The 25,121-nt window shown below is 55.6% G+C and overlaps 1 protein-coding gene across 1 annotated transcript; it reads left to right on the top strand.

Moving 5' to 3' along the window:
- The first annotated feature begins 3,329 nt into the window (after positions 1-3,329).
- WTIP (WT1 interacting protein) lies at positions 3,330-24,483 on the top strand. The gene is made up of 8 exons (XM_031659667.1): positions 3,330-3,996; positions 12,629-12,730; positions 16,130-16,197; positions 16,358-16,420; positions 16,585-16,715; positions 17,759-17,810; positions 18,885-18,953; positions 23,305-24,483. Exons 1-8 carry the CDS (start codon positions 3,330-3,332, stop codon positions 23,443-23,445), a joined length of 1,293 nt encoding a protein of 430 aa, XP_031515527.1. The 3' UTR covers positions 23,446-24,483.
- Positions 24,484-25,121: the final 638 nt, after the last annotated feature.

Here is a 25,121-nt window from a genome sequence, read left to right as displayed (position 1 = left end):
GTTGGCCAGGCTGGTCTTGAACTCCTGAGATCAAGTGATTCGCCCGTCCCAGCCTCCCAATGTGCTGGGATTATAGGAGTGAGCCACCATGCCCAGCCAGAACAGTTTAATTAAACTGCCTTTGTTTACTGTTTTTGTAGAGACAGGGTCTTGCTCTGTCACTCAGGCCGGAGTGTGGTGGCACAGTTATAGCTAACTGTAACCTCAGACTCCTGGTTTCAAGTAATCCTCCCGCCTGTCTCCCGAATAGCTGAACTACAAGTGCCCATCACCGCAGCAGTTTAATTTTTTATTTTTTATTGTAGAGATGAATCTTGTGCTGTCATCTAGGCTGAAGTGCAGTGATGCCATCACTGCTCACTGTAGCCTTGACCTCCTGGGCTCAAGCATCCTCTCACTTCAGCCTCCCAAACTACCTGGGACTACAGGCATGTGCCACCATTAGCAGCTAATTTTTAATGTTTTGTAGAGATGGAATATCATTACGTTGCCCAGGCTGGTCTTGAACTCTTGGCCTTAAGTGATCCTCCTATACTGGCCTCTCAAAGCACTGGGATTACATCACACTCAGCTCAACAGCTGCCCTTAAATGCAGAGAGCTCCCTTTGAGCATCTTTTCAGAAGGCTGGAGATCCTAGGACAGAATAGATCAGGGGCTCAATCCCTGGGCCACAGACTGGTATACCACGGCCTGTTAGGAACTGGGCCACACAGCAGGAGGTGAGCAGAGGGTGAGGGAGCATTACCACCTGGGTTTCACCTCTATTCTCACAGGAGCACGAAGCCTATTGTGAACTGCGCATGCGAGGGATCTAGGCTGTGCGCTCCCTATGAGAATCTAATGCCTGATGATTTGTCACTGTCTCCCATCACCCCCATTTAGTTGCAGGAAAACAAGCTCAGGGGTCCCACTGTTCCTATGGTATGGTGAGTTGTATAATTATTTCATTATATATTACAATGTAATAATAATAGAAATAAAGTGCAGAATAAATATAATGCCCTTGAATCATCCTGAAACCATTCCCACCCTACCCATCCCTGTCTGTGGAAAAATTGTCTTCCACAAAACCAGTCCTTGGTGCCAAAAAGGTTGGGGACCTCTGTAGATTATCTAAATGATGTTGGGATTATACAACACGGTTGTGATTGGATTACTGTCTGCATTTTGGATAACTTCCCTTGAACAGATTTTTAGAAGCAGTATTACTGCTTCTATGTGTTCGTGTTCGTATGTGCGGGTGTTGACACCACCAAACTGCTCTCCCCAAAAGGATATACCAATTTGCACTCATACCAGTAGCATATGTGCAACTGTTTCACCATAGTCCTGCCAATATTGTCCTTTTTAAATAGTAGATAATGCAATCCGTGAAATGTGACATGAACTGGCTTTTCCTTTCTCATTAGAAAGGTAGACCATTTTTCTTTTTTTCTTTTTCTTTTTTTTTTTTTTTTTTTTTTTTGAGACGGAGTCTCGCTGTGTCTCCCAGAATAGAGTGCAGTGGCGCAATCTCGGCTCATTGCAAGCTCCGCCTCCCCAGTTCACGCCATTCTCCTGCCTCAGCCTCCCGAGTAGCTGGGACTACAGGCGCCCGCCACCACGCCCGGCTAATTTTTTGTATTTTTAGTAGAGGCAGGGTTTCACCATGTTAGCCAGGATGGTCTCGATCTCCTGACCTCGTGATCCACCCGCCTCTGCCTCCCAAAGTGCTGGGATTACAGGCGTGAGCCACCGCGCCCGGCCGGTAGACCATTTTTCATGCCCTGGCTTCCCTGGGTATTTACTCTCCCAAATGCTGGCTTCTAGACCCCGCAAGGAGGCTCATGCCTGTAATCTCAGCATTTTGTGTGGTGGTGTGCGCCTGTACTCCTAAGTAACTCAGGAGGCTGAGGTGGGAGGACTGCTTGAGCCCAGGAGGTCGAAACTGGGGGGGGTGTGGCATCACTGTGAGCTGTGATCACACCACTGTACTCCAGCCTGGGGGACAGAGCGACAGGCTATGGGAAGGTGCTGGGGTCAGCGGCCCAGCGGGTGCTCAGTTGTGTTGAGGCCACACTGCCCTGGGCCATCTGGCTGGGACAGTTCCCGATGCGGGCTCCCTGCGCGCTGAGCCACTGTAGGCGCCTTCCCGAAAATCTCTGAGCAGAGGCCTGGAAACAGTACTCTTTCATGCAACACTTTTCCTGGATCCATCAGGCCCTGACAGATAACGGTTTGGTTTTCTTCCCTATAGCCGTGTGACTTGTACAAGGGATATTAGCTGTGTCCTTGGGCATGAAGCCCTAGTCACCTCTCAATTCCCCACCTATGTGGCCCCCATGGCTCCGCCGGTTCCAGGACCTCCCCTCGAAGCCTCACCCACCACAGTGGGTGCAGGTGCTGGAAAAGGGAGGAGTCCCCACATTTCACGGGGACTGCCTGTGATGACCACAGGGGAGGTTCGCCGCCGACCGGCTCTGAGCTTGAGGCCTGCTTCTGGCCTGGCCTTGGGGACCTGGGCAAAGCGACCCAGCGCGAGGACCAGTCCCCAACCAACCCCCTCCTAGCTCTGGGTGCCTTCCCCAGCAGTCAGACGGGGGCTCCAGAGGCCCGTGCGCGGCCACATGGCCCCGGGCCAGGCAGGGGGTCGTGGGGACGCATCTGCGCGAGGCGCACAGTGTTCCCGGGCGTGGGACAGGCGCAGCGCCTTGGGCTCCAAGCTGAGCTGGGTCAGCCCTGCAGCGCCAGAGAGCGAGGCGGCGCAGGGAAAGGAGATGGGGCGGGATGTGGGGAACGCTGTCGACTGCTTGGATCTCTCCAGGCCGGATGGCGCCAGCTGCCTTCAGCTCAGCCTGCGGAAATCCGAGCTTTTCCAAGCGGCCCGACGGCCCGGGTGCCCCGCGGACCCTGGGCTCTCCCCGCGGCGCCTCTGCCGCCCGCCCCTGCGTCCTGGCTCGGCCTCCACGCCCCTCCGAGGTCCCGGCGCAGCGCGGCCGCCGCCACTCCCCCCCACATTCCAGAGGCCGCAGCGCCGTCTCCTTCCTCGCATTCCTGCCCCCGCAAAGGAGTCCCTCCGCCCCCCGCGAGGCCGCGGCGAGGAGGGGGCGCGGCCCGGCGTCTGGGAGCGCACATTCCTCCGCCGCGCGCGCTGCCGAGTAGAGCGCAGCGTCCCCCGGCCCACGCGTGGCCGCCGGAGCGACCCCGGCCCGGCGCCGGCCCCGCCCCGCCCCGCGCCCAGGGGTCCCGGGGCGGGCTCCGGGCTTCGGGCGGACGATGCGGCGGCCCGGCCGGAGCGGCGGCGGGAAGCGGAGGCGGAGGTGACGCGCCAGGGCCGGCGGGCCGGGCCATGCAGCGCTCCCGGGCGGCCGCGGACGAGGCGGCCCTGCTCCTGGCCGGGCTGGCCCTGCGGGAGCTGGAGCCCGGGGGCTGCTCTCCGGGTCGGGGGCGGCGGGGACCGCGGCCTGGTCCTGGAGACGAGGCGGCGCCCGCGGTGGGCCGCAGAGGGAAGGGCGGCGGCGGCCCCGAGGCCGGGGCGGACGGACTGAGCCGCGGGGAGCGGGGTCCCCGGCGCGCGGCGGCCCCGGAGGTCAGCGCGCAGCCTGCGGGCAGCCCACGGGCCAGCCTGGCGGGGTCCGACGGCGGCGGCGGCGGCGGCAGCGCCCGTTCCAGCGGCATCAGCCTGGGCTACGACCAGCGCCACGGCAGCCCGCGCTCCGGCCGCTCGGACCCGCGCCCCGGCCCCGGGCCGCCGTCGGTGGGCAGCGCCCGCTCCAGCGTGTCCAGCCTCGGCTCCCGGGGCTCGGCCGGCGCCTATGCTGACCTCCTCCCGCCCGGCGCCTGCCCCGCGCCCGCTCGCTCCCCGGAGCCTGCGGGGCCAGCCCCCTTCCCGCTGCCTGCGCTCCCGCTGCCCCCGGGCCGGGAGGGCGGCCCAAGCGCGGCCGAGCGGCGGCTGGAAGCACTTACCCGGGAGCTGGAGCGGGCGCTCGAGGCGCGCACGGCACGGGACTACTTCGGTGAGCGAGCTCGGCCGGGCAGTTCCCTGCGCGCGCGGATTGGGTCCGGGGTTCCGGGACGGCCTTGAGTAGTCGGCCAGATCAGCGGAGGAGATCACGGGACTGGCTGGGGGTGCGGCGGTACACGGGGTTGGGACGAGGAAGGTGCGTCTCCCGGGGACTGGGGAGCGCAGGTGAGTGCGACTGGATCCCCAGCAACGGCTTCGCCCTGTTTCTGGGTGCCCCACCACACAAGGGGTTCTGGCCGAGTGAGTTGATGCGCGGTTCCTAAATTAACCGGCAAGTCAGGTTCATGGGCACACTGAGCCATTTTCTGATACTTTTTTCTTCTCCCTTTTTTTTTCTTATTCTTTCTTTCTTTATTATTATTATTATTAATTAATTTATTTATTTTGAGACAGGGTCTTCCTCTGTCGCCCAGACTGAAGTGCAGCGGCGCGATCTCGGCTCCCTGTAGCCTCCGCCTCTCAGGCTCAGGGGATCCTCTCGCTTCAGCCTCCCGAGATGCTGGGACTCAAGTGCACACCACCACGCCCAGCTTTTTTCTTTTCTTTTCTTTTCTTTCTTTCTTTTTTTTCCTTTTTTTTTTTTTTTTAAGAGACGAAGTCTCCCTATGTTGCCCAGGCTGGTCTTAAACTCCTGGGCTCAAGCGATCCGCCCTCCTCGGCCTCCCAAGGTGCTGGGATTACAGGCTTGAGCCAGTGCTCCCGGCCTGATCTTTTCTTCTTTACACTTGGTGCTCTCATCCTGTCTGATCCTTTCTTGCTTCGTGATCAGCAGAAAGGGGTGCTTCCTCGTCTGCCCCGCCACGGTATGGGTGTGGACAGCAACCGGGAAGTGGAGTGGCCCAGGTACCACCGGACACCTCCTGACCCAGGCTTTGGTGATGGTAGCGGCGGGAGAGGGAAACTGTGTGAGGGAAGAAAAGCCCACTTTGGGGGAGAGGGAAACCATGCCAGTCACACGTGGCTGCCCTCGCCCGGACTGTGCTGTGGACATAGGATGTTTCCTAAAGGAATCCTGCTGCAGGTGCGTCTGCAAAGCCCAGCAGCCTGACAGCCTCCACTTCCCAGTGTGGCCCAGGCCCCCTGATCTCTAGTTCTTGGGACAGCTCTTCAGGTGAGATTGTGAGTGGGGCAGAGGTATACTGCGGGGCCTGGGGAGAGAACTTCCCAACCTGCCTTCTGTATTAAGCATCTGGCTTGGTGGATGGATGGTCAGCATGCCTGGGACTGCAGCTGTCCTGGGGTTTGTGTCTTTGAGCATTCGATGGTGTCAGTAGCTCATGGCTGCCCTAAACTGGATATATTATTTATTTATTTATTTATTTTTTGAGATGGAATCTCGCTCTGTCGCCAGGCCGGAGTGCAGTGGCATGATCTTGGCTCACTGCAACCTCCGACTCCCTGGTTCAAGCGATTCTCCCACCTCAGCCTCCCCAGTGGCTGGGATTACAGGCATACGCCACCACGCCCAGCTAATTTTTGTACTTTTTGTAGAGACGGGGTTTCACCATGTTGACCAGGATGGTCTTGATCTCCTGACCTCATGATCCGCCTGCCTCATCCTCCCAAAATGTTGGGATTACAGGCGTGAGCCACTGCACCCGGCCCTGAACTGGATCTTGAGGGGTGAGGAGGCTGTCAGTGAGGGGCCAGGTGGGGGCATTCCGGAGAGAGGGAAGAATGAACAGCGGAGGCCAGGTGGGATGAGGGATTGCCCCGCGCTTCCCCCAGGGGTTGCAGTCCAGAGGGCTCAGGTGGTCCAGGGCATGTGTGGGCTAAGAGGAGGTGTGCCTGCTTTGGGACGGAGAGTGCCTCCCATCTGTGAGGTCATAGTGAGACTTTGTGGCTGGGCAGGTCTTGTGGCGGCTGTTGGATGGCCTGGGAGCAGGGAGATGTGCCAGGAGCTGTCGTCTCGCGAGCCAGACAGGTGCCAGGAACAGAGGCTGGGGCTGACTTTTGAAGGGCGTGCTTCCCAGTGCCCTCTGCAGGGGAGAGTACCCATTTCCCAGCCCCTGTGTACTGCAGAGCCCAAGTAGGGGTGTGTTCTGTAGACACCCCTGAATCTTTACATGATATAGGGGTGGCTGAGGTCCCTGGCAGGCAATGTGGACATGGTACGAGACGATAGGGTGTGGTAGCACATTTGTTTTCTCTTTTTTTTTTTTTTTTGAGACGGAATCTCGCTCTGCCGCCCAGGCTGGAGTGCAGTGGCCGGATCTCAGCTCACTGCAAGCTCCACCTCCCGGGTTCACGCCATTCTCCTGCCTCAGCCTCCCCAGTAGCTGGGACTACAGGCGCCCGCCACCTCGCCGGCTAGTTTTTTGTATTTTTTAGTAGAGACGGGGTTTCACCGTGTCAGCCAGGATGGTCTCGATCTCCTGACCTCGTGATCCGCCCGCCTCAGCCTCCCAAAGTGCTGGGATTACAGGCTTGAGCCACCGCGCCCAGCCAGCACATTTGTTTTCTAAGGAGGAGCTGCTAGGCCGGGTGTGGTGGCTCACACCTGTAATCCCAGCACTTTGAGAGGCTGCGATGGGAGGATTGCTTGAGCCCAGTAGTTTAAGACCAGTGTGGGCAACATAGTGAGATCTTGTCTCTACAAAAAATTTTAAAAATCAGCTGGGCATGGTGGCACCCACCTGTGTTCTCAGCTACTTGGGAGGCTGAGGTGGGAGGATCACTTGGACCCAGGAGTTCCAGGCTGCAATAAGCTATGATCGTGCCATTGCACTCTGACCTGGGTGACAGAGAGAGATCCTGTCTTTAAAAAAAAAAAAAAAAAAAAGGGCCAGGCACGGTGGCTCACACCTGTAATCCCAGCACTTTGGGAGGCCGAGGCGGGCGGATCACGAGGTCAGGAGATTGAGACCATCCTGGCTAACACGGTGAAACCCCGTCTCTACTAAAAATACAAAAAATTAGCTAGGCATGGTAGCGGGCACCTGTAGTCCCAGCTACTTGGGAGGCTGAGGCAGGAGAACGGCGTGAACCTGGGAGGCGGAGTTTGCAGTGAGCCAAGATCGTGCCACTGCACTCCAATCTGGGTGACAGAGTGAGACTCTGTCTCCAGAAAATAAAAAAAAAAAAAGAGCTGCTCAGATCAGGCTGTTGTAGCGCTGTGAGAGTGTTAGAGGAGTGATGATAGACCTTTTTTATTTTGTTTTCAAGAAAAGCTAGAAATTGAGATTTGGTAATACTTTCCTGATTTTGTTTACTTTATTTTTTTAAACTTTTTTGAGACGGAGTCTCGGTTTGTCACCCAGGCTGGAGTGCACTGGTGCGATCTCAGCTCACTGCAACCTTGCAACCTCCACCTCCCGGGTTCAAGTGATTGTCCTGGCTTCGCCTCCCCAGTAGCTGGGATTACAGGTACTGTGTATCTCCATGCCCGGCTAATTTTTGTATTTTTAGTAGAGATGAGGTTTCACCATGTTGGCCAGGCTTGTCTTGAGTTCCTGACCTCAAGTGATCCACCCATCTTGGCCTCTCAAAGCGCTGGGATTACAGGCGTGAGCCACTATGCCCGGCCCACTTTCCTGATTTTAAAAAATATGGGCAACTATTTGTTTGAACTATATGGTTCTGATGATATTTGACTTTGTTGAGCTACAAATGTGGCAGTTTCATAGAGCAACCAGAATAATACAGCAGTTTACAAAAGGAAATCTGCAGGTAGCGTAAGCTCAAGTGATCTCTGATAAACCTTGTCGTCGGAGTGTGGCTTTTTTGTTTTAAATTAAATTATTTATTTATTTATTTATTTTTAGAGACTGGGTCTCACCCTGTCACCCAGGCTGGAGTGCAGTGGTGAGACCAGCGCTCATTGCAGCCTTGAACTCCTGGGCTCAAGCGATCCTCCTGCTTCAGCCTCCTGAGTAGCTGAGACCACAGGTGCGCATCACCATGCTCGGCTAAATTTTTTTATTTTTATGTAGAGATGAGATCTTGGTTTGTTGCCCAGGCTGGTCTTGAACTTCTGGATTCAAGCAATCCTCCCTCCTTGGCTTCCCAGTGTTGGGATTACAGGCGGGAGCCACTACGCCTGGCCAGAGCATTTTTTTTTCCTCTGTCCAACCCCTCATCCCTTCCTGTCCTTGGCCCTGGTACCAGCTGACCTCTTGGTTGCTCTTTGCCATTCACTGATGTCTTTGGAACTTTCCCCTCTCCCCTCCCCAAGTTCCGCTGCCACTAGCCAGCCAACGGCCTCGGGCTTCCGGAACCTCTTCAACTTTGGTGACCTCCCTGCCTTCTCTTCAGCCACCCACTCTCAGGGCCACACCCTGTTTCCCCTTCACTCCAGCAGTCCGTAGTGGTAACCCCAGCCTGCTTCTCAGCAGTTCCTCTCATTCCTGTAATCGCCGTCTGCCCAGCAGAACCCCAACTCTGGGCCCATGCTTCGACCCCCTCTGCGGCCAGTATACCAGGCTGGGAAGGGCTCTGAGGAAGCCCTCAGGACCGTGAGAGGTTTGTTGTCCTCACCACACAGGTCTTCCTGGCACCACTGACACCCTAAGCCTTTGTCAGTTTTTTTTTTTTTTTTTTTTTTTTTCTTTGAGACAGAGTTTCGCTCTTGTTGCCCAGGCTAGAGCGCAATGGCGAGATCTCAGCTCGCAGCAACCTCCGCCTCCCGGGTTCAAGCGATCCTCCTGGCTCAGCCTTCCAAGTAGCTGGGATTACAGGCACCCGCCACCACGCCTGGCTAATTTTTTGTATTTTTAATAGAGACGGGGTTTCACCATATTGGCCAGTCTGGTCTTGAACTCCCGACGTCAGGTGATCCATCTGCCTCGACCTCCCAAAGAGCTGGAATTACAGGCGTGAGCCACCATGCCCAGCCGCCTTTGTCGGTTTCCTCTCTTATTCTCTCAACAACCTTCCTCCCTCCTGGGACCCCTATGTTTGCTTCCAACTTCGCTTGGAATCTTGAGGTCAGCAGTTGCAGTCTGTCTCCACCAGCATCCTGCTGCTCCCCTGTAGGTGCTCCAGTCCATGTGGGTCTCACTCTCCTGCCGTCTGAGAGGACAAGGGTCCTTCCATCACCAACCTACACCTCCTGCACCTTCAGTTCTCCTCTTTTCATTGGCCCTTTCCCTTTGTTTCTTTTTTTTTTTTAATTTTTTTTTTTTTTTTTAGAGACAGGATCTAGCTCTGTTGCCCAGGCTGGAGTGCAGTGGTGCGATCACAGCTCACTGCAGCCTGAACTCCTGACCTCAAGTGATCCTCCTGTCTCAGACTCCCAAAGTGCTGAGATTGCAGGCATGAGCCACCAAGCCTGGTCCCTGCCTGCTTTTTTTTTTTTTTGAGACGGAGTCTTGCTCTGTCACCCAGGCTGGAGTGCAGTGGTATGATCTCACTGCAACCTCTGCCTCCCAGATTCAAGCCATTCTCCCACCTCAGCCTCCCAGGCAGCTGGGATTACGGTGTGCACCACCACGCCTGGCTAATTTTTATATTTTTAGTAGAGACAAGGTTTCACCATGTTGGCCAGGCTGGTCTCAAACTCCTGGCCTCAAGTGGTCGACCCACCTCAGCCTCCCAAAATGCTGGGATTACAGGTGTGAGCCACTGTGCCCGGCCCCTGCCTGGTTCTGAAGGCATCTGGACTGGTCTTCTCTCTGCCCAGTGAGAGTGAAGCATGGGAGGCCCTGGGCAGAGCAGGGGGTACCCAGGAAAGCAGGGAAGGGAGATGAAGACCTGGAAAGCTGGGTGCAGGCTGCATCCTGGACGCCAGAGAGGAGGGGGTGTCACCCACTAGCAAGATCAGAATGGAAAGTCCATAGATGGGCGCGGCTAGGAGGTGACCAAGTGTGGGCCATGCTCTCTTTGTTGACTGAGGGAAGGTAGGGAATGGGGCGGCTGGTGGAGGAGGGAGAGGAGGTTATGTAAGGAAAGAGATGTAAGGAGAAAGCAAGAGGGTTGGGGGAGGGCAGCATGGTCTGGAGCTGGCAGAAGATTTACGGTCCAGAGGGCAGGTGGAGGGCCATCTTCATGTGCTGTGTGGCATGGGAGACCCTGGGTGACCCTGTAAAGGGGACATGAGATGAGTGGGCTGCCTGCTTACTGTCTGGGTTTCCAGGAGGGCTGGCCAGGGAGTGCCCTGAGGCTGGAGCCAGGCTAGGCCCTGGGGTTGCTGGTCACCCCTCTGCTTTCCACCTTCCCCGCTGCATGCTGAGTACACAGGTGTGGTCCCTGATTCCATCCACTGATCGCAGGCACCTGCACAGCAGCGACTCTCATGTCTTTCTTCTTTTTTTTTTTTTTTTTGAGACAGAGTCTCGCTCTGTCGCCCAGGCTGGAGTGCAGTGGCGCAATCACCGGAGTTTCACTCTGTCGGCCAGGCTGGAGTGCAGTGGTGCGATCTCGGCTCACTGCAACCTCCGACCCCCAGGTTCAAGTGATTCTACTGCCTCAGCCTCTTGAGTAGCTGGGGTTACAGGTACCTGCCACTACGCCCAGCTAATTTTTGTATTTTTAGTAGATGGGGTTTCACCGTCTTGGCCAGGCTGGTCTTGAACTCCTGACCTCGTGATCCACCCGCCTCGGCCTCCCAAAGTGCTGGGATTACAGGCATGAGCCACTGCGTCCGGCTTCTTCTTCTTTTGGAGACATCTCACTCTGTCACCCAGGCTGGAGTGCAGTGGCATGATCAGAGCTCACTGCAGCCTCAAAGTCCCAGGCTCAAGCGATCCTCCTGCCTCAGACTCCTGAGTAACTGGGACCACAGGTGCACGCCATCATGCCTGGATAGTTTTAAAATTTTTTGTAGAGATGAAGGTCTTACTGTGTTACCCAGGCTGGTCTAGAACTCTTGGGCTCAAGTGATCCTCCCGCTTCGGCCTCCCAAAGTGCTGGGATTACAGGCGTGAGCCACTGCACCCAGCCCCCTTCCTTATTTCCTTCAGGCCTTTGCTCAAATATCACCTTGTGAGTGAGGCTTCTGTGAATCCCCAGTTTAAAAATCACACATCCTTGGCCGGGTATAGCAGTATTTGCCTGTGGTCTCAGCTTCTTGGAGGCCGAGGTGGGAGGATCTCTTGAGCCCAGGATGTCAAGGCTGCAGTGAGCCATGATTGCACCACTGCACTCCAGCCTGGGCAACAGAGTGAGACTCTGTCTTTAAAAAAAAAAAAAAGGCCCGGAGCAGTGGCTCACACCCATAATTCCAGCACTTTGGGAGGCCAAAGCAGGTGAGTCACCTGAGGTCAGGAGTTCATGACCAGCCTGGCCAACATGGTAAAACCCTGTCTCTACTAAAAATAAAAAAAAAATTAGCCAGGTGTGGTGGCGGGCGCCTGTAATCTCAGCTACTCGGGAGACTGAGGCAGGAGAATCGCTTGAACCTGGGAGGTGGAGGTTGCAGTGAGCCGAGATTGTGCCACTGCATTCCAGCCTGGGTGACAGAGTGAGACTCCATCTTAAAAAAAAAAAAAAGAAATCTTGCATCCAAGCATTTTGTTGATCAGCCTTATTTTTTGCTGTAGCACTCGTCTCTGCCTGACGTTATTTGCCCTCCTCCACTCGATGCAGGATTCTTGAGGGTAGGGACCGGGTGCATTGCAGACTGAGTGGTACCTGATCTTAGGGGCATGTGACTCATCTGTGTGCCGACTGACCAAGAGAATAAGTGGACCGTGGGGTACAGAGGAGGACAGAGTGGCTGCAGAGGGCTGGTGACTGCCTGGAGTGCCCGTGTGGTCTTCATTATTGTGTCTGGGTCACAAAACATGTTGAAGAACAGGATTTGGTTCACAAACAGTAGGAAGGATTCTCCCTCAGTCCAAGAGCAGGCCATGGGTGAAAGGGCTAAAAACAACTGTCTAGGTATAAAGATACCATGATAGGCTGGGTATGGTGGCCCACGCTTGTAATTGCAGCACTTTGGGAAGTCCAGGCAGGAGGATTGCTTGAGCCCAGGAATTGCTTGAGCGCATCCTGGGCAACTGGGCAACATAGCAAGACCCTGTCTCCACAAAAGAAAAAGAAAATTAGCCGTGTGTGATGGCATGTGCTGGAAGTCCCACCTACTTGGGAGGCTGAGGCCGGAGGACTGCTTGAGCCTAGGAGGTTGAGGCTGCAGTGAGCTGTGATTGCACCACTGCACTCCAGCCTGTGGGACAGAGCGAACTCCTGTCTCCCTCCCCTCCAAAAAAATTAAAAAAGCCTAAAACTGGTTGGGTGCAGTGGTTCATGCCTGTAATCCCAGCACGTTTGGAGGCCAAGGCAGGAGGATTGCTTTAACCCAGGAGTTTGAGACCAGCCTGGGCAACATAGTGAGACTCTGTCCCTATTTATAAATCAAAAACCAGAAGAATCTATCAGAACAGTTGTGATGGACAGCTTTGATTAGCTCCGACTCTGCACTGGGTGCTTGGCCAAGCCCTTGAATCCTCAGACAGCAGCAGCGGCAATCCCTGGGTCGTGGCCACTCTGATGGTGCCCATGTCAGTCATCAGTAATCGAGTGATGTTGGCCTAGGAAAGTTAGCATCCCCAAGGTCACGCGGGTGGGCGGTGTCAAGACAGGGAGTCCGTTGGTGTGGTGTAGGCTGTGGCGCTAACCCCTGGTGTCCATTGGGTGGTATAGGCTGTTGTGCTAACTCTTGCTCTCTCCTGCCTCTCCTCTCCTAGGCATTTGCATCAAGTGTGGGCTTGGCATCTACGGAGCCCAGCAGGCGTGCCAGGCAATGGGGAGTCTTTATCACACCGACTGCTTCACCTGCGACTCGTGTGGTAGGTAACCTCGTGCCCCGGGTAGCTCTGTGAAGGGGACCCGCCACGTCACCCCCATTCCCCTCAAACCCCGTTGCACCTGAGTCCAGGCAGATGGACCACCCGGCTCTGGCCCAGGCGGGGCTGTGGAGGACTCTGTCTGGGGAGGAGGCATGGGACCGCTGAGGAGCCTTTTGCTGGCGGTAGGACAGGGCTGCCCCCTGGTCGTCAGCTGTGGAGCCTCTGTGCCACGCAGGGCACTGATGTCACCCAGCTGCCTGGAAGCAGCATCGGAATCCCATGAAGGACCTTCTGCCTGTCTGGACATATGACTAATATTTCTTTTTCCCTCAATCTATTTTTGTTGTTGTTGAGACAGAGTCTTACTCTGTTGCCCAGGCTGGAATGCAATGGAGTGATCTCGGCTCACTGCAGCTTCTGCCTCCTGGGTTCAAGAGATTTTCCTGCCTCAGCCTCCTGAGTAGCTGGGATTACAGGCACATACGCCACCATGCTCGGCTAATTTTTTTTTTTTTTTTTTTGTATTTTTAGGTAGAGATGGGGTTTTACCATCTTGGCCAGGCTGGTCTCAAACTCTTGAGCTCAAGTGATCCGCCTACCTCGGCCTCTCAAAGTGCCAGGCATGCAGGTGTGAGCCACCGTGCCTGGCCTACAATTTATTTTTGGTCACAATTTTACACCCAACATAAACTCTAAGTGTTATAGTTTAACCTAGACAAAGTTACAAAAAGAAAAAAAGAAACTATAATCTAACCACCCTAAGAAATCTCCACTCTTGATTTGCCCACTGTTCTTCCAGACCTTGCCTTAATCAGACATCTTTTATTTATTTGCACATTTTATAATTTTAATTTTTTTTCTTTTTTTCTTTCCTTTTTTTTTTTTTTTGAGACAGAGTCTCACTCTGTTGCCAGGCTGGAGTGTAGTGGTGTAATCTCAGCTCACTGCAACCTCCGTCTCCCTGGTTCAAGTGATTCTCCTGCCTCAGCCTCCCGAGTAGCTGGGCTTACAGGCACGCGCCACCGCTCCCAGCTAATTTCTGTATTTTTTTAGTGAGACGGGATTTCACATGTTGGCCAGGATGGTCTCTCTCTCCTGACGTCGTGATCCGCCTGCCTCAGCCTCCCACAGTGCTGGGATTAGAGGTGTGAGCCACCTCACCTGGGCAACAAGAGCTAAACTCTGTAGCAAAAAAAAGAAAGAAAGAAAAAAGTAAAAGAAAAGAAAAAGTAGCTGGGTATGGTAGTGTGTGCCTATAGTCCCAGCTAGTCAGGGAGCTGAGATGGGTGGATCGCTTAAGTCCTGGAGGTCAGAGCTGCAGTGAGCTATGACTGCACCACTGCACTCCAGCCCCCAGGTGACAGTGAGACCTTATCTCAAAAAACAAAACAAAACAAAACAAAACTTGTGAGTTTATTTTCCAATTGTTTGTTGCTAGAATATAAAAATGCATTGGATAGGCTGGGTGCGGTGGCTCACGCCTGTAATCCCAGCACTTTGGGAGGCAGAGGCGGGTGGATCACGAGGTCAGGAGATCGAGATCATCCTGGATAACACCGTGAAACCCCGTCTCTACTAAAAACAAAAACAAAAACAAAACAAAAAATTAGCCAGGCGTGGTGGTGGGCCCCTGTAGTACTAGCTACTCGGGAGGCTGAGGCAGGAGAATGGCGTGAACCCAGGAGGCGGAGCTTGCAGTGAGCCGAGATGGTGCCACTGCGTTCCAACCTGGGTGACAGAGTGAGACTCCATCTCAAAAAAAAAAAAAAAAAAAAGCATTAGGTTTTCATATGCTGGCCTTCTACAACTTTGTGAAATTTGCTTACTCTTGTGTTTTTTTAAAATAGATTATTTATGATTTTCAGCATAATACAATCATGTCATCTGTGATTAACGATCATTTTACCTCTTGTTTTCTAGTCTTTGTGCCTTTCATTTTTTTTCTCACTGTTATTATTGCACTGTCTGGAACCTCTGGTACAATGTTGAATCTTAAGGGAAAGGCATTTAATATTTCACCACTGTGCCGATGTTAGCTGGGGGTTTTTCATAGATGCCATTCATTGGATGAGGAAGTTCCCTCCTGTTCCTAGCTGGGTATTATCAGTTTCTTCTGTCTCTGATGGGACTACCTCTAACAGCATGTTACTGGGTCCGCTGTGGCTGTTGCTTTGACAAGGACACCTCTTTCTTTTTGGGGTCCTTCTCCTGGTGCAAGTTGTACTGCTCATGTTCATGGATTAGCAGGATTATTCTGGCTGGGCTCGGTGGCTCGCACCTGTAATCCCAGCACTTTGGGAGGCTGAGGTGGGCAGATCATTTGAGTTTGAGACCAGCCCGGGCAACATGACGAAACCCCATCTCTACCAAAAAATAAAAAAATTAGCCGAGAGTAGTGGTGTGTGCCTGTAGTCCCAGATACTTGGGAGGCTAAGGCAGGAGGATTGCTTGAGCTCGGGAGGTTGAGGCTGCAGTGAGCCATGATTGTGCCACTGCACTCCAGCCTAGGTGACAGGCGAGACCCTGTCTTAAAAAAAAAAAAACAAAAACCATCCTGGCTAACATAGTGAAACCCCGTCTCTACTAAAAATACAAAAATTAGCCGGGCATGGTGGTGGGCACCTGTAGTCCCAGCTACTTGGGAGACTGAGTCAGGAGAATCGCTTGAACCCAGGAGTCGGAGGCTGCAATAAGCCAAGATCGTGCCACTGCGCTCCAGCCTGGGCAACGCAGTGAGACTCTGTCTCAAAAAAAAAAAAAAAAAAAAAAAAGATTCATTCTCGAAAATTTGCTCTGAGTTCAACTGATCTTAAAGTGAATGTGTTTGTTAACCAACACGTGTATTTACATTAGTAAAATATTTCTTCATATATTTGGTTTGGCAACCATTTGCAGTAATTCTTTTTTTTTTTTTTTTTTTTGAGGCGGAGTCTGGCTCTCTTGCCCAGGCTGGAGTGCAGTGGCCAGATCTCAGCTCACTGCAAGCTCCGCCTCCCGGGTTCCCGCCATTCTCCTGCCTCAGCCTCCCGAGTAGCTGGGACTACAGGCGCCCGCCACCTCGCCTGGCTAGTTTTTTGTATTTTTTAGTAGAGACGGGGTTTCACCGTGTTAGCCAGGATGGTCTCGATCTCCTGACCTCGTGATCCGCCCGTCTCGGCCTCCCAAAGTGCTGGGATTACAGGCTTGAGCCACCGCGCCCGGCCCATTTGCAGTAATTCTATCGACAATATGTTCTCTTTAATTTTTTTCTAAAATTTTGTTATTATAACAATAACAACCTAGAAAACCACCCACAACCGAGTGTCTCATCTGTTGGAGGAGGGTGCTGAGAGCTGGAAGTGCGGCTCCATCCCTGGTCTCCAGCATTCCAGGGACCCCTCTCAACCCTTGTCCTTGCAGGGAGACGACTCCGTGGGAAGGCGTTCTACAACGTGGGCGAGAAAGTGTACTGCCAGGAGGACTTCCTGGTGAGTCCAAGCTGTGCCCCGGCGGTGCCAGGGGTGGGAACTGGGGCAGCGATCCTCATTCTGACTCGAGTGGAGACCTGAGGCCAGGAGGCAGGTGTTAACTGGGCCACGAGTGCCCCTTTGTCACACAACGTGTCCTGGATCCTGTGTCCCCTCCCAGTACTCCGGGTTCCAGCAGACGGCCGACAAGTGCAGCGTGTGTGGACATCTCATCATGGAGATGGTGAGCTCCTGCCCCAGCCTCCTGGAGCCCTTCTGACATGGGTGGAATCTAAGGACCCCACCTTCTCCCCTGCTCCAGACCTGCCAGGGGTTCAGAGCCAGAGCCTCTCCCGGGGTGGCGCTGAGCTTCCTGCCCGTGCTGACCCCTCAGTGCCCTGCCCGCAGATCCTGCAGGCCCTGGGCAAGTCCTACCACCCAGGCTGCTTCCGGTGCTCCGTGTGCAATGAATGCCTGGACGGGGTTCCCTTCACCGTGGACGTGGAGAACAACATCTACTGCGTGCGAGACTATCACACGTGAGTGGCTGGCACTGTGGCGCAGGCGGGACTCGGGCTGTCCTCTCTGGCTCCCCTGGAAGCATTTTTCCCACCGGACTGACTGCCCTTCATTCTTGGCCTTTTGCCTTCTGCCTCCCCTTGTGCACCCAGGCTTGGGTAAGGCATGTGTCTCTGCCTGCATCCCCTCTCCCGTCTCTGCCTGCATCCCCTCTCCCGTCTCTGCCTGCATCCCCTCTCCCGTCCTGCCTGCATCCCCTCTCCTGGTGGTCCGACCACCAGCTGTCTTTTCCTTTCCTCTTCTCTCCCTGTCGTAGCCTGTGTGCTTCTCTACTCCTGGCACAGGGGACCCTCCTGGCTGCAGTATCTACCGTCTCTCCCGCTCCTCCCCTCCATCCCCTGCCAGGCCAGGCCTCTTCCGGCTGGGGCAGGGGATTGGGGACGGCAGCCCCCCTCCCTCCCGCTCAAGGTCTGATCCCTCGATCTGTTTCCCTCCCACCAGACTCCAGGTTCCCGGGAGCTCTGGTTCTGAGCAGGGCCTTGCATGGGATTGGAGTCCTGGGCAGAGGTCCCTGGTACTCAGAGTGAAGTCGGGTCTCACAGTGGTCGTAGCTAGCGGTGCCCCAGACCTGGACATTAAGGAGAAGGGAACTCACAGGAAACATGGGGGTGGATGGCAGAGCAGAACCTGAAGCCATCCTGGAGGAGGTGATTGGGTGGAGATGAAATGGGCAGTCAGATAAGAGGCCAGGACCGGGCGTGGTGGCTCATGCCTGTAATCCCAGCACTTTGGGAGGCCAAGGTTGGGGATTGCTTCAACCCAGGAGTTTGAGACTAGCCTGGGCAACATAGCGAGACCCCATTTCTATTTATTAAAAAAAAAAAATGAAGAGGCCAGTACGGGAAGGCATGGCGGAAGCTGTTCCTTGTCTGCCCCGAGGTGTGCACACAGGGAGAGAGGGCCTCTTGGGCCACATCAGGGGATTCCTGTGGGTGCCCCTGTCCTTGTGCCCTTGGCCTCTGGTCACTCAGCTGATCACTTCTGGTTTCCTTTATTTCTCTAGGGTTTTTGCACCAAAATGCGCCTCCTGTGCCCGTCCTATCCTCCCTGCACAGGTAGGAGCCACTCACCCAGAGATGATCAGGTGCCTGGCCCAGCCGGCTGCTGCCCTGTCCAGCCTGAGTCTAGCCCAGGTCTTGGGCCACAGTGGGAGGGATGAGCAGGTGCTTCTCTGCAGGTCCTTCAGGACTGAGGGGTGTGTGTCGTGCTTGTGCACGTAGGGTATAGCTGTCTCCTGGCATGAGGTGGATGAAAGTGGTGGCCGCTGCTGCTTGGCTGCCCCACTGCCAGCCTCCGCTCCACTCTCCATTGACGGAAGGGCTGTTCCCTGGGTCTTCTCAGCTCTGCAGGCTGAGGTGGGGTGCTGGGGGGGCAGATGAGAGATGGACGTGGTCTGTGTGGGAGCCCCCCGTGGGTGCTGCAGCTCTTCTGGCCTGGGGTCTTCCTACAGTGCTGGCTCTGTCCCAGGCTGGTGTGCCCGGCGAAGCAGAACTGGCAGTGCCCTTTCAAGACTCCAAGGAAGTGAAAACAGGCCAGGCACAGGGGCCCACGCCTGTAATCCAGCACTTTGGGAGGGCGAGGTGGGATGATTGCTTGAAGCCAGGAGTTTGAGACCAGCCTGGGCCACCTAGTGAGACCCCATCTCTACAAAGAAATAAAAAATTAGCCGGGTGTGGTGACGGGTGCCTGTAGTCCCAGCTACTCGGGAGGCTGAGGCAGGAGAATGGCGTGAACCTGGGAGGTAGAACTGGCAGTGAGCTGAGATCGTGCCACTGCACTCTAGCCTGGGCAACAAAGCAAGACTGTCTCAATAAAAAAAAAGAAAAAAGAAAAAAAGAAGCAATGAGGTGAAAATAATGTCCACACCCATTGACACCCACATGACCCTCTTGTGGGCCTTTGTGTGTGCTGCGGGCTGTGGCCGCAGAGGATGTCTGAGGCCCATGTGTGTCTGTGTGTATGCACCTGCTGGTGCCTGTCCCGCCCCACAGAAGCATCGTGGCTGTGCTCCCTGGGGCGGGCATGCACCTCAGCCGGGACAGGAGCATGGTGTGTGGGAGTGTACACTCCTGCATTTTGCCTCCAGTCCCCGCATGCTCATCATGTGTGAACTCTGTCTCTTCCTCCAGGGCTGTGAGACAACCATCCGTGTGGTGTCCATGGACAGAGACTACCATGTGGCATGTTACCACTGTGAGGTGAGCCTGGGCCCCCAGGAGGCTGGCAGCTGGGGTGGGCCTCCTTCCACGTGGCTCTCCTCTCCGGGTGTTCTGTGGGCTCACCTTATCAAAATTTTAGCTTTGCTGGGTGTGGTGGTTCACACCTATAATCCCAGCACTTTGGGAGGCCGAGGTGGGCGGATCACCTGAGATCAGGAGTTTGAGACCAGCCTGGCCAACATGGTGAAACCCTGTCTCGGCCGGGCGCGGTGGCTCAAGCCTGTAATCCCAGCACTTTGGGAGGCCAAGACGGGTGGATCACGAGGTCAGGAGATCGAGACCATCCTGGCTAACACGGTGAAACCCCGTCTCTACTAAAAAATACAAAAAACTAGCCGGGCGAGGTGGCAGGCGCCTGTAGTCTCAGCTACTCGGGAGGCTGAGGCAGGAGAATGGCGTGAACCCGGGAGGCGGAGCTTGCCGTGAGCTGAGATCCGGCCACTACACTCCAGCCTGGGCGACAGAGCGAGACTCTTGTCTCAAAAAAAAAAAAAAAGAAACCCTGTCTCTACCAAAAATACAAAAATTAGCCAGGCGTGGTGGCAGGCGCCTGTAGTCCCAGCTACTCTGGAGGCTGAGGTAGGAGAATCACTTGAACCCAGGAGGCGGAGGTTCCAGTGAGCCAAGATCATGCCATTGCACTCCAGCCGGGGCAACAAGAGTGAGACTCTGTCTCAAAAAAAAAATTTTTTTGTTGTTTATATATATTGGAGACAAGATCTCACTCTGTTGCCCAGACTGGAGCCTCAACCTCCTGGGCTCAAACTATCTTCTTACCTCAGCCTCCTGAGTGGTTACCACCACAGGCTTGCGCCATCAGATTCAGCTAATTTTGTTATTTTTAGTTAGAGATGGGGTTTCATCATGTTACTCAGGCTTGTCTTAAACTCCTGGGCTCAAGCGATCCACCTGCCTTGGCCTCCCGAAGTGCTGGGACCACAACGTGAGCCACCGCGATGGCCTCACCTATTTTATGGCGTCTACCCCATTCTATCTATCCGATTCCTGCCCTGCAGAGAGTGAATTGGGGGAGGGAGTGAAGGTAGGTGCTCCCTGAGCAGCTGGAGGGGTCAGGGTTGGGGGCCCGGGTTCAGGGAAGTGATGGTCAGGCCATAGAAAGGACTGGATTTGGCGAGTGTCTGGATGTGGGGGGTTGAGGGTTGGGGATTGGGAGGTATTCATGAGAACCCCGGCAAAGAGTGAGGGCGGGGGAAGAGGGGATGAGACTCTCTCATTTTTGGTAGCTGGAGATGTCCAGTAGACCTGTAAGTGGGCGGGGGTTCAACGACCCTGCTGACAGCTGTGGGAATTTGGGGTCACTGATGTGTGGCGCTCTCTCCTCTGAATCTTTTTCTTTTTTTTTTAAACGAGTCTCACTCTGTTGCCCAGGCTGGAGTGCAGTGGCGCCATCTCAGCTCACTGCAAGCTCTGCCTCCTGGGTTCAAGCAATTCTCCTGCCTCACCCTCCCGAGTAGTTGGGACTACAGGCGCCCGCCACCATGCCCAGCTAGTTTTTGTGTTTTTAGTAGAGTCAGGGTTTTACCACGTTGGCTGTGCTGGCTGGTTTCAAGCTCCTGACTTCAAGCGATCCACCCACCTTGGCCTCCCAAAGTGCTGGGGTTACAGGCGTGAGCCAGCGCACCAGACCTTCTTCTCTGAATCTTGGCCCTGGGAATTCCAGTTGCCTTGGCCTCCCCAGATTCTCAACTCAAGGAGACCACGGGGCTCCCCTGGGCAGCCAGAGCAGTCTCCAGGTGGTCAGTCGGGCAGTGTGGGGTGTACCTGCTGGGTTTCCCCTCTCTGAGAGATGATGGGCCTCCCTGGTCTGTTGTCCGGGGTCTGAGAGTCACTGTCATCTCTTTAGCCTGTTGTTCTTGTTGTTGAAGGTGGGAGGGGAAATCCAATTTCTGTTCCTCTGTTCTGGCGGGAAGCAAGGGTCCCGTGATGGACGCAGGGACGGCAGCTGAAGCCAGGGAGCATATGGGGTCTTCCAGGGTGAGTTGGAAAAGAAGGAGTGGGGGTCAGGATAGCTCAAGGAGCACCACCACTTAAAGACACACACAGGCAAAGTGGCCACAAAGGGAGGCCGAGGAGGCCTGGGCAGGAGAACCAGGAGGCTGCCGGCGACCGCGCCCCAGCAAGAGCAGAGCAAGTGGTAGTGGGGAATCTGCAGTAGCAATCAGGGATCCCCTTGGGTGACAAGGTCTCCTGGGTGCAGGCGAGTGGCCCCATGGGAGCACTGATCGTGCCAGGGGACCCAGGAGGGAGGACGCGGAACAGAGATAGTCTGCAGAGGGGCCAGGGCTCCCCTCCAGCACTAACAGGACCTCCGCATCCCTCTACCTGCTGGGCTGTCCTGTGGACTGTGCAGCCTGGGGATTGTCCAGTACCGAGCACAGCCAAAGGTCCACGCTGAGAGTCAGAGCAGGGCAGGCGGCTGGTGGTGCTGCTGTGCTGCGATGAGGCTGCTGGATGGGGATTGATACCTCTGGGACCCCGCACTCCTCCCTGGCCTGGTGCGCAGCGGTCACTGGCAAGGCCCAGCCGGTGGCCTGTGGTGGGAGAGGCGAGAGACCAGGGAAAGGAGTGAGGTGGTGCCCCTGCGGCAGTCCAGCTCCCTTCCCCACGCAGGGCGGGCCAGGTGGTGGTGTCAGGGGCTCTGGATAACGGGGCAAAGCTGCCAGCATTCCAGCCCCAAGCTCGCAAAGGTAAAAACGGTGAGATAAGGGACGTGAAGCCAGCCCCCTGCTTCCCCTGGTGTCTCCAGGTCTACTCACCACTGCCTCTTCAGACCACCTGGGGGTGGCATTCCTCCCTCCGCTCTGCTCCAGGGACCCCTGTGTGGCGGGAACTGGTGGACACTTCCTTCCGGGCCCCCCAGCAGCTTCGAGCACAGGGCCGCTCCTTCCTCTCCCTGCACTTGCTTCACTTTGCCCTTGGGGCTGCCGGGTTTTGATTTTCTTCACTTTCGTTTCTCCTTGAATCTCCCCTGCCCAGGCCTCTTCTCTTCCTACCTCCTCATGGAAGGTTCTGCTGCTTGCCCTCTTCTCTTTTCTAGTGGTCTGCACTCCCTGGGAGAGGTAGTCTGCTGTTTTGTATTTAAAAACCATCACGTTTGGCTGGGCGCAGTGGCTCACACCTGCAATCCCAGCACTTTGGGAGGCTGAGGTGGGAGGATGGTTATGAAGCCAAGGGTTCAAGATCAGCCTGATCAGCATAGCAAGACGTCATCCCTACAAAATAGAAGGGACAAAAAATTATCCGGGCCTGGTGGCACGTGTCTGTAGTCCCAGCTACTTGGGAGGCTGAGGTGGGAGGATTGCTTGCGCCCAGAAGTTTGAGGCTGCAGTGAGCTGAGATCGCACCACTGCACTCCAGCGTGGGCGACAGAGTGGGACCTTGTCTAATAAAAAACAGGCCAGGCACAGTGGCTCATGCGGTTGTAATCCCAGCATTTTGGGAGGCTGAGGCGAAGGATAGCTTGAGGTCAGGAGTTCTAGACCAGCTTGAGCAATGTGAAACCCCATCACTACAAAAAATAAGCAAAATTCACAGGGTGTGGCGGGGTGTGCTGGTGGTCCCAGCTACTCAGGAGGCTGGGGTGGGAGGATCACTTGAGCCCTGGAGGTCGAGGCTGCAGTGAGCCGGGATCCAGACACTGCATTCCAGCCTGGGCGACAGTGAGAGACCCTGTCTCAAACAAACAATAAACAACAAACGAATAAACAAAACACACCCAAACCATCAGGTTTTTATGCTGACACCCACGTTGACTGCCTAGTCCTCTCCCCATAGTCTGACTTATATCCAGTGACTTCCTCTTGGATGCCTAAGAGGCAGCTCCAGTCCCCAGTGCTCCACACCGGGCTTCCCATCCCCCCTCTGGCAGAAGAAGAGTCTTTTTTTTTTTTTTTGAGACAGTGTTTTGCTGTTGTCACTCAGGCTGGAATGCAATGTCAGGCCCTCTGCTCTCTGCAACCTCCACCTCCCGGGTTCAAGCGATTCTTCAGCCTCAGCCTCCCAAGTAGCTGGGATTACAGGCATGTGCCACTATGCTCGGCTAATTTTGTATTTTTAGTAGAGACAGGGTTTCACCATGTTGGCTAGGCTGGTCTCGAACTCCTGACCGAGGCGGTGATCCAGCCGCCTCAGCCTCCCAAAGTGCTGGGATTGCAGGTGTGAGCGCCTGTGCCGGGCGGAAGAGTCTTTATGTTGTTATGCGGTCCCCTGCGGCTCTGCCCCGCCCCTCGGTCCTCCCCGTCCCGCCTCGTGACTTCTGATGTGCGCTTGTCTGCTGACTCTGGGGCTGGGGGGCTGTGTTCTTCCCTAGGACTGCGGGCTGCAGCTGAGCGGGGAGGAGGGACGCCGCTGCTACCCCCTGGCGGGCCACCTGCTGTGTCGTCGTTGCCACCTGCGGCGCCTCCAACCTGGGCCTGTTCCCTCACCCACTGTGCACGTCACTGAGCTCTGAGCAGGGGAAAACCCGTCCCAGGGCCGGGGTGGGTGTGGGTGTGGAGGGAGGGCCTGCGTGGGTGGCCCCGGTCAGTGTCGGGGGAGCTCCCTCTAATCCCACTTTCCCACCGAGCTGCTGTCTGCAGGGGCCGGACCCCCGCGTGGAAGCTTCTATTTATTCACCGTCTGTGCCTGCTCAAGTCACTTCCCTGCGGGCCCTGCCTCCCACTCACCCCATCACCATCTTTCCACTTGGAGGCCCCCGCGCCCTGCAGCCTCAGAGTAGGCCGTGGGTCACCAGGCTGGAGGGCCCCAGCCCTGGTCAGGGGCGAGAGGTGACCCGGCTGCATTCCTGGGCGGGAGCTGCTGTCCGTTGTTCAGGGACCTGGGGACACCCCCCCACCCCCCGCAAAGCGCGCTCCCACGCAGGGTGTGGTCTGGAAGGCGGGGCTGGCAGGGACATGGGTGTTCCTGCATCTCCTAGCGCAGTGCCTGCTGGTGGGTGGGAGGGTGCCTGGCTTAGGTGGGGTCCCGGGAGGGGGTGAGGAATGACACCCTTGGGGAGCGGGCCTGCAAAAGGCACTGCCTGTGGCCACGTGGTCACTGTGGGAATTGGTCCTGGGGACTTTGATGGGTGTTTGCGGCCCCACTTGCTGCCCTGCTCCCTCTTCCAGGGCTCCTGGCTTGGCGCCCCCCACCCCCCACTCCCCTGCTCAGCCCGGGAAAATACCCCGTGCGGCTGCAGCCCCGGGTATTGCTCAGGAGCGACGACGGGGGCGCCCTGGCCGCGCTGCAGGAAAGCCTGTGTTTGCGCGCGGGGCACGGGGTTCCAAGACAAAAGGACAGGATTTGACTTAAATTAAGTTTTTCCCTTGAGGATATTTTCATTTTCTTTAAAAGAATATAATTTTCTTCTAAGATCTTGGACCAGCCTTGTTATTTTTAAAGCAAATTCCAGCAAACTCACAAGTGTCTAATTTGTCTGTCATGGAGCTGGTTTTCAGGTGGTAAGAACCTTGTGGTTTCAGGACTTTTGTATAAATTCCTCTAAAACCTCGATTGCGTGTCCGCCTTTCAGACTTTAGGGCAGTGTGGGGTTCCGTGTGTGTAGGGGTGTTGATGGCGGTCGCCCCATGAAATGCAGTGTGGCGGTCCCTCCGTGCTCCCTGGGACACACTGACGGGAATGTGGGGTCTGGACGTGGGGGAGCCTGGTCCTGATGTGGAATCTCCGCGGGTTCAGGGGACGTTTGGACTGAAGTCGCTGGCTTCTGGGAGACCCTGGACCCGCCTCTTGGCTGCTGCTCTCTCCTTCCTCCCCCACCTTCAGGTGCGAGGTCAGTGAATCACCCGCGGGGCTGGGCCAGGCGCCCAGAACCAGCTGGGCTGTACAGGCTGAGCCCAAGGGACCACCAGGAGGCGCCCACAGGGAAGTGGCGGCCGCGAAGTCCAGCAGGGCCAAGGCATGGCGCGGGCGCCTCCTGGTGGACTGAGCCGGCAAGTACAGGGACGGTCAGGGATCCTTAACCAGGGACTACCACAGCGTGGAGAGCGCTGCATCTCAGAGTGGGGCTTTCAGCGGGACCAGGGGCCACTTCCTGGAGGAGGTAATCCCAGTGGGGCCAGAGAGTAAAGTCAAGGTATGGAGGCTCCGATGCTGGCTGTCTCTTCCCTGCGAGCTGAGCTGCTTTTTAAA

This window comes from Papio anubis, chromosome 20, assembly GCF_008728515.1.
Source record: "Papio anubis isolate 15944 chromosome 20, Panubis1.0, whole genome shotgun sequence".
NCBI lineage: Eukaryota > Metazoa > Chordata > Mammalia > Primates > Cercopithecidae > Papio > Papio anubis.
Note: the sequence above shows the minus strand (reverse complement) of the source record. Positions and strands in the feature narration are given on the sequence as shown.

What these genes read in the sequence shown, in the direction of transcription:
- WTIP (XM_031659667.1), top strand. Translation starts at nt 3,330, where the DNA reads ATGCAGCGCTCCCGGGCGGCCGCGGACGAGGCGGCCCTGCTCCTGGCC. An exon ending in CTTCACCTGCGACTCGTGTG is followed by an intron (nt 12,731 to 16,129) that starts GTAGGTAACCTC and finishes TTGTCCTTGCAG; the next exon opens with GGAGACGACTCCGTGGGAAG. An exon ending in ACTGCCAGGAGGACTTCCTG is followed by an intron (nt 16,198 to 16,357) that starts GTGAGTCCAAGC and finishes GTCCCCTCCCAG; the next exon opens with TACTCCGGGTTCCAGCAGAC.